Source organism: Etheostoma spectabile, chromosome 5 (assembly GCF_008692095.1).
Source record: "Etheostoma spectabile isolate EspeVRDwgs_2016 chromosome 5, UIUC_Espe_1.0, whole genome shotgun sequence".
NCBI lineage: Eukaryota > Metazoa > Chordata > Actinopteri > Perciformes > Percidae > Etheostoma > Etheostoma spectabile.
This window is the reverse complement of record NC_045737.1, coordinates 14755194-14765309: the sequence shown is the minus strand read 5'-3', so window position 1 is coordinate 14765309 and position 10116 is coordinate 14755194. Positions and strand designations below refer to the sequence as shown.

General features: G+C 38.3%; 1 protein-coding gene across 2 annotated transcripts in view; it reads left to right on the top strand.

Annotated features, from left to right (window-relative positions):
* cds1 (CDP-diacylglycerol synthase (phosphatidate cytidylyltransferase) 1) overlaps positions 1-10035 on the top strand; it is a 31707-nt gene extending 21672 nt beyond the window's left edge. Inside the window, exons 7-14 of one of the 2 annotated variants that reach the window (XR_004332227.1) lie at positions 1431-1513; positions 1853-1940; positions 2491-2559; positions 3083-3235; positions 3615-3734; positions 4553-4656; positions 5500-5694; positions 8542-10035. Coding sequence is in view for 1 of the 2 variants with exons in the window: in XM_032517193.1 (XP_032373084.1) it covers positions 1431-1513; positions 1853-1940; positions 2491-2559; positions 3083-3235; positions 3615-3734; positions 4553-4656; positions 5500-5635 (753 nt within the window). In the remaining variant the exon portion in view is untranslated. Of the gene's footprint in view, positions 1-1430; positions 1514-1852; positions 1941-2490; positions 2560-3082; positions 3236-3614; positions 3735-4552; positions 4657-5499 lie in introns of both variants that reach the window. The other variant, XM_032517193.1, reaches the window with a different exon arrangement.
* The last annotated feature ends 81 nt before the right edge of the window (positions 10036-10116 follow it).

Below are 10116 nucleotides of genomic sequence, written 5' to 3'. Positions count from 1 at the left end.
TATATATATATATATATATATATATATTCAAAAGGGCGGTTTGATTAAAGGACAATTCTGGCAAATTTTTGTGTTAATTTTGATTGCTATAGATTTATAGCTTACTATTGATTAAAAAAAAAAAAAAAACACCAAAAAGTTGGTGCTGGCAACACTGAGTAGCCACAGCTACGTGTACAAGCTTCCACTGAGCTAAAACGGCAGTTAATGGTTTTAGAGTTCCTTTGTGCCTCTTAACAGACACAAAATGCAATTAATATGTCTCTACAACATAAACAGGGCCCTTACACGACAACAAGATGCGTTTTCAACTCAGACATTGTGTTAAGCTTACCCGGTTAGCTGCTAGCTGCCATCAGTGATGTGTGTTTAGTCAGGCTTTTGTGAAAATCATAACGCAGCAGTTCCATGTGTATTTGTAGCTCATCCATTTTGTGATCAATCTGGTGTTGGTGTCCATGTGAGGTTTAAGATCTCCAGCACCTTTTATTAGACACTGAAACAAATGTTAGCTTTGCAAACGGTTCACTCTGGCTCCCATTTGTCCCGTCCTGGACGGTACATGGAAAGTTTTTTTGTTTTTGCAGTTCAACTGTGAAGCTGCACTTATGCTTAGGCAATTTTTTTGTTCAATGTTGTCTGATCTGCTCCCTTTATGTGCGCATCGCAGAGCCGCCCACAAGGCAGCCTCTCGGGAATTAAGTCACGCAACAAAGTACCGTAGCATTGTTTGCAAAGCGCCTGTCAATTTAAGTACACGCTTAATGGTCCCATGAAAAACAGTAAAAAAACTGACATTTTCATGAATTTATTAAGACGCCCCGGACAGCACGTAAAAAGTGGACATGTCTGGACAAAAGAGGACGTTTGGTGACCCTAGTTAAGAGGCACAAAGGCCCTCCAAAACTATCCCTGTTAACTGCCGTTTTTGCTCAGTGGAAGCTTGTACACATAGCTGCGGCTACTCAGTGTTGCCTGCATCGATTCAGTTTTTTTTTTTTTTTTCTTCAATCGATAGTACTCGCATATTTATAGTGATTAACATAAAATTAACTTAAAAAATGGCTGGAATTCTCCTTTTAATACATAGTAATATATTTACTGGCAAAAGGTGGCACTTCCTCATCTTGAATACGCAGACCTGTTTGGTTTAATTATTTTGTTGCATGCAATTCCGCAGAGTTCTTGTTTTAATGTGTTCAAAAATGTGCAGCACTAGTGCCAAAAAATGTTTGACAAAGCTTTTCCATCCACTGCCTGCTCTTCTCACACTATCCTTTACATTTGCTTTGTCAGTGTCATTCACTTCACTGTCCGTCCGTTTGTTTGTATGAATCCACTATTTCTGACACAAGCCGACTTCTGAGCAGGCGTGGCTACATTCCAGTGTAGTGACACTGTGGTGTTTGTGTTTGTGTTTGCCATTCCAGTTTGCTTGGACCCATGTGACCCTGTTGATTGTGGTAACTCAGTCCCACCTTGTCATTCAGAACCTGTTTGAAGGAATGATCTGGTAAGCAGCACACAGACAGTCCAGAGGGACAAGCCTTGTTGTCTCTGACTATCGCTGCATGTGTGTCGTCACAATTGTGTTCTTACTGTCAAGGTTGATCTTTAGTCAGGATTTTAAAGTAATGCAACAGAAAGTAGAATATATACAAATTAAGCAGATTATGTTTTAAAGAACTGCTTTTAGTAAAAAGAAGAAAAAAAAAGAAAATAATTATGTAACACATTATTTTTTCCTGCCATAGTGGAGTAGACACATTTTCCAGCCACAGACAGATTTCAGCTTATGGATGGTTTAACATCCCCCGTCACCTCTTAACATTGTGGAAATTCCATTTTCCAGGTTCATTGTCCCGATCTCCATTGTGATATGCAATGACATTATGGCCTACCTGTTTGGATTCTTCTTTGGGAGGACTCCACTGATCAAGGTAAATCAAATATTGTCTTATAATGTGGTGGGGTGGGATCAGACTCAGTCTATACCAGATGATTGCGTTCCAACCCTTACCTATGGTGATTAAAACAATCGGCTGAGGAGCCGGACGGTGTGGTAGTAAATGTCTGGCATTTACTACCACACTGGCAGTGTTTCAGTCAAACAAACCTGCTAATAAATAACTCCAGTTTGTGATACAGACATTTAATGTGAATTCTTTAAAATTACCAATTCTGTGACTTTCTTAAACTACTTTCTAAAATTCACTAATTACTTCTGAGTCAAACTCTACTCTAAATTAATCAGTTTGTATTCTTTTCAACTCTATGAGATTAAATACCAATATATTAATAATTACATACAGGGTAAGTGTGTGAAATATTGCTGTACATCTTTCAACGTTAGCTATTTAATAACAGGGACAGCAGTAAGCAAATAGGTTTATTTTAAATCCCATCTAGATTGTGTAGACGCTGATGTAATTTTTATGTGAAAGCCTCTGTTTCTCTCTCAACTGACCCCTCCCCCTCCCCCAACTACAGCTCTCACCTAAGAAGACCTGGGAGGGCTTCATCGGTGGTTTCTTCGCCACTGTGGTCTTTGGCTTTATTGTGAGTAAACTTTATTTGCTTTTCATTTCACTCACATGGTCTGTTTTTTTTCTTCTTAACTTAAAGTTTTCCCCTTAAATACTTAAAAAGTTGAGGTCTGTCATAAAACAGCATGTTGCAGTAACATATCTCAGCTACTTCTCTTTTTAAACAAAAGGAGATGGTATCTGCTAAGCTTCTAGATCAGAAAGGTTGTGACTATTTCATCATGCTCACTACTGCTATGTTTGCATAACATAACACTTACTCACATGGTCTCTAGTTTACGTCTCAGCAAAGAATGTTTTAATTTTTATTTTTAAGATTTAATAACATGGCAACCAGGAAGGGAAATAATTTTTGCAGCATCTCCACATTTACTGACCACTTTCACTAGTCATCAATGTTGATCAGCATGTAGCTGGTGGAAATTTGAAGTGAAGGTTGCACAAAAGCGGGATCCTTCAACAATTTTGGTGCTTTAATGTTGTGCAAATACAGAGTTATAAGCGGATCTTTCCTATGTGTCTTGTTTGACCCTCAGCTGGCCTACCTCCTGTCTCAGTTCCAGTACTTTGTGTGTCCTGTGGGCGTCAACAGTGAGACCAATGGGTTTACAGTTGAATGTGAGCCTTCTGATATATTCGTGATGCACGAATACACTCTTCCTGCTGTGGTACAAAACACACTGAGATGGGTAAGACTTTGTCCTTTTAATCTAAAATTGTTTGCACCAACTGAGACCATTTGAAACGTAACAGATTTTGTAAATTAAATATTTAATTATTGTAATCATTTTGTATATGCCATGCCACTGAAAAACTAAATGACCCCTCATGCCCAATTTGCCCAAAACAAACAAACAACAACAACCACACTTCAATTTTTTAAATTTTTTTTCATATTTAAGCTTCTTTAGAAATTATCTGTTCAACACGCTGACATGCTAAAATCACTATAATACATTATAGAGATGCCAATCGTCTTTCGCATTATTCAGAGTGTTTTTCCTATGCCAATATCTGGTGAGAGAAGAGCATAATGAGGCATTTATCAATTTTTCTCCTCTCTTTTAGAAAACGGTAAACCTTTACCCCTTCCAGATTCACAGCATCTTCCTCTCGTCCTTTGGGTCTCTCATCGGGCCTTTTGGCGGTTTCTTCGCCAGCGGCTTCAAGCGAGCCTTCAAAATCAAAGTAAAGAAAATCTCTTCTCTCTTGTCAACAAGCTAACTTCTCCTCTGATTGACTTTTCTTCATTGGGGATATTGTTTTTGTATTGTTTGCATTGTATTTTTGTATCATTTTATTTATTTTCACTTTAATCTGATTGTCAGGTGAGATTTGAATGTGCACATTCATTCATTTTATTGTCACAAATAGTAGCTCACATCTCCGCAATCTTTGGAATGTATGTCTGCTATAACTTCACTATTTCAACACTAAGTACATTGATTCAGCTGGCTGGAGCTCCACTTCAAGCTACAAGCTCACAGACACAGAGATTAGTGGAGGGAGAGGGAGGGAAACATTTGAATATGGCAGAAACTGGTTGGGCCACTTCAACTGTGGTGAAGGTCAGACATTTTACTTAAAGTGACAGGGATTTTAGCAACGCTTTGCTTATGTAGTCAGTGTTTCTGAATTTTGCTAACAGCCTTTGTAGCATATCTCCTCCTAGTGAAACCATATATGTTTGACAGTGATACTTGCAAACTGTGGCATGGAAACACCCAAACAGCACCAAGAAAAAGAGACAATAGACAATACTGATATTAATTCATACTCTGCTAACCACATATACATGTCACATAGTGATGTGACTAGAGGCCCCACTATACGATATTATCACAATGCTTATGTCATGATACAATGTTATAGTGATTTTAATTATGTTGCAGTATTCTTTGATATATTGCAATTTATTGCAACACTTTGCTGTATGGATTTCCCCCCCCCGCACCCCTTGCATGTACCAGAGATATAATGGCACCCTGCTTTCTCTTCTTCTGCAGGACTTTGCTAACACCATCCCCGGCCACGGTGGTATCATGGATCGATTCGACTGTCAGTACCTGATGGCCACCTTCACACACGTCTATATAGGCAGCTTCATCAGGTAAGAGGATGACTGGAGGCTCAGAGGGAGAAGTGTCTGATAGTGAAATCTGAAAAAATGTGTTATAAAGTTCCTTACAGTCATTTAAAGTTTTATAAGTTTGTATATCAGTTCTTGTAAAGCTTCAGATGGCTGTAAAATAAAAGGCTTGTGGGCTGCTAGCAAATCACTTTGCCCAAGTAGCAGAAGTTGCAGTGCTTCGTCTTCTGAGAATATAGTTTCCAGTATACGGTTATAATACGACGTTACACATCACATCATGTCTAATGTGACCTTGTTATTTGTACACCCTGTGACTATACAAATCACAAGATGTAAATAGGAACATTTTGCCGTTATTTTGTCACTTAATGGGAGCAGTAGGCTAGTTGGAGCCAGTTACCTCCAGCATCTGTGGTAAGCTAGGCTAGCGTGGGTGCGTCAGACAGAATTACGACACCCACGGAGATGAGAAGAGTATGGACTTATCTAACTCTGGGGGATAAGGGAAATAAGTCCCAATAAGTTGGCGTGTTCCTTTAATAAAAGACATTCTCTTTCAACGATTCTGTTATTCTAAAGTATTTGAAAAAATAAATATCTGAATCCCAAACTAAACACTCAAAACGTTTTCCCCAAACACTTGAAAGTGTAGGTCTATTGTCTGTGTTAAAACAACATCATTAAAACCCACAGGGTTCAGTGTGCTGTATTAGAAAGCTTTTTAGAACTGAGCTGCTGGGTTTATCATTATTTAGATTTTTCCAGTTTCTTATACCGATAATAAGATGAAGTAGCACCAGATTTGGAATTCTTTGGAACTCTTGTTTCCACCGTGTTCACATTTTATTTGTTGTCTTGCAGGGGACCGAATCCAAGCAAGGTGCTACAGCAGCTGTTGATGCTTCGGCCTGAACAGCAGCTCAGCATTTTCCACACTCTGCACTCCCAGCTGAGAGAGAGGGGCATGCTCCCCCAAGCTGCTGCCCAGGCTGAGTGAAAGATGGCCAGCTTCACAGGGTGATGATCGCGGAGTGTGTGATGGTTTGGAAAGTTTGTGTAAGCATGTGCACACACAGAGACACACACATACATATACACACACACACACACACACTCTTCGGTTTGGCTGTATGGTGTGTGTGATCCCTGGCCTCTCTCAGAGCATCATCCTGCCGACTCTTCGTTTGACTTCCAACCAGCTCATAATCACGACTTTGAACCTGGATGACTCTCCAGTGTACGTGGAATAACCTCGTAGTAAAAAACACAATACCAACAACAACAAAATAGGCGGCTTTGTTGCTTTCCACTTGGACCGGCACATAATCTTCAACACGCTTCACGAGCAAACAGGCAGTCCCCATCCTAAAAACGTACAGACTGAAGATAAAATGTCTTATCGAACAAAACGGACCCTAAAGCACATGGCTTTCTCAGTGGATGGTTGATTTGCAGTTTCCCTGTGGACAGACAATATTGCACTGACTTAAGCTGAACAAAAGGATTTAAAAAGCTTGGGCCCAAAGTGTTGGACACTTGGACCTGGGATACAGCAAACAGACTGTTGAGACTTTTCTTTCTGGGGTTTGGGTGTGGGCGAAGCAATGATGAATACTACAGTATAGACACTGTTTTATATACTAATCTCTATTTAATGGTCCTAACCTCACAGCATAACAATACATGTAGCATGTACGCTAGTCCAGCCTTGGGCTACAGCTAACTTAGCCATGTTTATTCTCTTCTTCCACAGAGGGAACTTTAAGCTTTTAGGTTTCTGTCTAAATCTAAATAACTTGCACAAATAAAGTCAATACAGATTGACTGTAGGCATGTTAACGCAAAAACTAGAGCATCAGCACTAAAGTTAATGTATTGTACATAAATATATAGAAGATATTTAGCTGCACAAATACATAATACGTACTATAACTAGAAAATCTTTTTAAGCTATGAAAAATGATATGCAAAAAAGAGATGTAACTCATTTGTAGCCTTTTAGAATGAACAAATTAGATTTTTATGAGGCAGGGATGTAGATTTAATCTGAGGTTGCTGCTCATTTAGAGGATGTGCTGGGTGAACCTATATGAGATTATTTAAAGGAATAGTTTAACATTTGGAAAATACACTTTTATTTTTGCCGAGAATTAGATCAGAAGATCGATGACCAATCTCATGTCTGTGTGTTGGAGATGTAGCTTGAGCCTTGAGGTGAATAGCTTAAAGTGCTCATATTATGCTCATTTTCAGGTTCATTATTGTATTTAGATGTTATATCAGAATAGGTTTACATAGTTTAATTGTCAAAAAAACACCATATCTTTGTTGTATTCCACATTGCTGGAGCTCCTCCTTTTCACCCTGTGTGTTGAGCTCTCTGTTTTAGCTACAGAACGAGACATCTCACAGCTGTACCATCTTTGTTGGGAGTTGCGCATGCACAGTACCTAGGTACGCAAGGCTAGCTAGTCAGTTGCAGAGTATGAGGGCGTGCCACGCTAGCAGCTAGGCAAACATTATAACGTGTTACAAAGTGATGCACGTTTGACACGGAAGTATAGGCTGGACTACAATAGAGCTGTTTGGAGCAGTTTGTGAACAGTTTTCTGTCGGAGATGGTAAGTCTCTTTAGGGTGGATTTTGGGCTTTTTACTTTGTAAACCTATAACGTGAACAAAAAGATATATAACTATATAATATAAGAAAGAGAAAAAGCCAAAAGCATAATATGAGCACCTAAAAGACTGGAAGCATGGTAAAACCGCAACATTCTAATATTGGCCTACCAACACCTATAAAACTCTCAACACAGTGTTGGTGAACAACAGCTGCGTGCAGCAACAAGCTATGTGTTAATTTGTGAGCTGTTAAAGGTGTAACGTTGAAGAATACTAGTCAAGCTTTTTTCCCCTGCTTCCAGTCTTAATGCTAAGCTAGGCTAATTGCCACCTAGCTCTATAATCCATACTGAACGCAAGCATTAGTGTGATTTTGATCTTATCTAACTCAGACTATTTTGCCAAGATGGTGAACTATTCCTTAAAAAAAAAGACTGCCTCCTTTATCGATTTAACCAATGATTTTAGTTGCACTGTGGGGGTGGGGTGGGGTGGGGTAGGGTGGGGTAGGGCCTCCGACTCAATGTTTGTCAAACTGTTGAAATAAAAATCTTGCTATTTTAAAGTCTTCTCATGCATTAAATCACTGTTAAATTAGTAAGTTTTGAATGTAGTTTGCAACATAAGACCTGAGTACATTCAGAGCCTATATACTGTACAGTATGTGTGTGTATACATACAACACTGTATTTACACATATCTTTAGGTATATACAAAATCTGATGGCTGGTGGTTTTATTTGCTATATCTTATGCAAGTTGCAGTTTGATTCCTTTAGACTGTGGATTTGATCATTGAATTCTAAAGGAAACATATTGCGTTTATGATGTTCACCAGTGTGATGAATAAGACGATGCATTGTAAGCGTGTTAAGAGGTACCTAGTCTGGCTCAATGGATGTACATCGCTGGGATAAAGCCTGACTGGATGTCCCTCCAGTCTTGCTATCTCCGCTCTAGGGCTTAGCGCCGCCCAGTACGCTTGTGATTGAGACCATAGAGCAGCGCTAGCAGGTGTTTGGTTTTTTTTCTTTTCCCAATGTCTCCTTCCAGGCAGCACGGCAATGGTTATGTTTAGGGTTAGCTGCCTGGAAGGCGACGTTGGAGGCAAATAACACCATTGAGCACGCAAACACAACGCTGTGGAGATACTGTAGGTCTGGCAATGAAGAGGCACCAGATGGGTCCGATGAAATTCTCTGATGGAATCCAGACCTTTTCAGAGAGAAATGTTTACCAAAGCACTGTCTGATTAACACTGATTTCCTTCCGTTATGAAAAAGCTCCAGGGCCTACGTTCAAACGTCCGTCTCCTTTCGACATCCTCTCTTTGGTCTGAAGAAGAAAAAAAAAAAAAAAAATGAAAAAAACGAGGCAAGTTTGGAACTGGGCTGCAGACTGGACTGCTAACATTTGCATCCGTGGCCTGTGCAATGCTCTGTTTACTTCCTTTAGTTGTTGGACAAAGGGGATGTTTTAATTTATTTGTCATTTGTGTTGTTCATGTTTTCCTCATACATAGAAGTGCATTTTAGGGTGTTTTCCCTCCATTTAAAGTGAATGGGGGGTGCTGGGTGGATTTTGGGGACCAGCTGTATTGTACTGTATAAATGTATATGTAAAGCCTCCATCTGAGGCAAAACCCACACTGCTGCTTTACAGGCTGTGTCCAACCTACATACTGAACATAAAGCAAAGCATGTAGACACCTGGACAGTGTTCACACTAAAGCAATCAGACCAAAACCCAACACAAACAGCAGATGGTCAGTTATTTAGATTTGGTTTTTTTCTTCTTCTTTTTTTTTTTTTTAAAACACTGTTGTATGGAGTCTAGAGTGTGCCACCAGAATAATTAAACATTGTTATTGGTAAATTAATCAAAAGCATTAGAAATCAATGAGGTTATTTGAAATGTTTACATTTATGCTATTTCAAAAAAAGTCATTGTCATCTAGTGTCTCAAATAATGTTGAATGAATAAAAAACAACATACACATTTTTCTGCTTTTATTAGTTTACATTTAAAGTGACTTAAATTTAAATACTTTTTAATCAGTTTGTTTTGTCTACAAATGTCAGAACAGCCTCTCACTTGAGAAATGTTTGAATAGATGACTCAGTAAATAGTTTATTAAAATAGTTAATGATAGCTAATGATATTTCAGTTAATCAATAATCAACACTTTATTTCAGCTCTAGTTAGAAGACAATTGCAAACAATAGAAGAAAATTGTACGTATTTGGCAAATTCATTTAAGAAATTTAGTTTTTAAAAACTGACTAAGTCAATTGTCAAAACACATTACTACGACATACAGTGTCACTTAAATGCATGAATGATTATAATTAAGTTTATTATTCTATCGGCACACTTTAGACTCCACAGATTTGTAGTTCAAATTAGATCAAAGTTGTGTGGACTAATTTATATTTTTATTCACGTTATGAAGGTAAACCACTTGTACACAAATGATAGGGTAGGTAAGAAAAAGGTAGTTAAGTAGCCCAGATGTCAGGTTATGATGCACTGCAGATGTTTGGTTGCGTGTTTTTTTTAATTTAGCATTTTGTGTATGTTAAATTTGCTTTGAGCAGAAATGTTTTCTAATGAAGATCTATAGCTTTTGGAGTGGATACGATTTAAAAATGACACTGAGGAAGTATGCTATTAATAATAGGGAAAATACAAAGTCATGTATAAACCAAATATTGATACTTGTTAGGGATATTGTAAAGCTGTTTACTGTATGGAGGTGAAATAAAGATTTTTTTTTTCTTTAAATTGTTGTTTGTCATTATGTTTCCTAATGACCAGAGGAGAATTTGCTTTCACATTGAAGGAACAACTTGAGATTT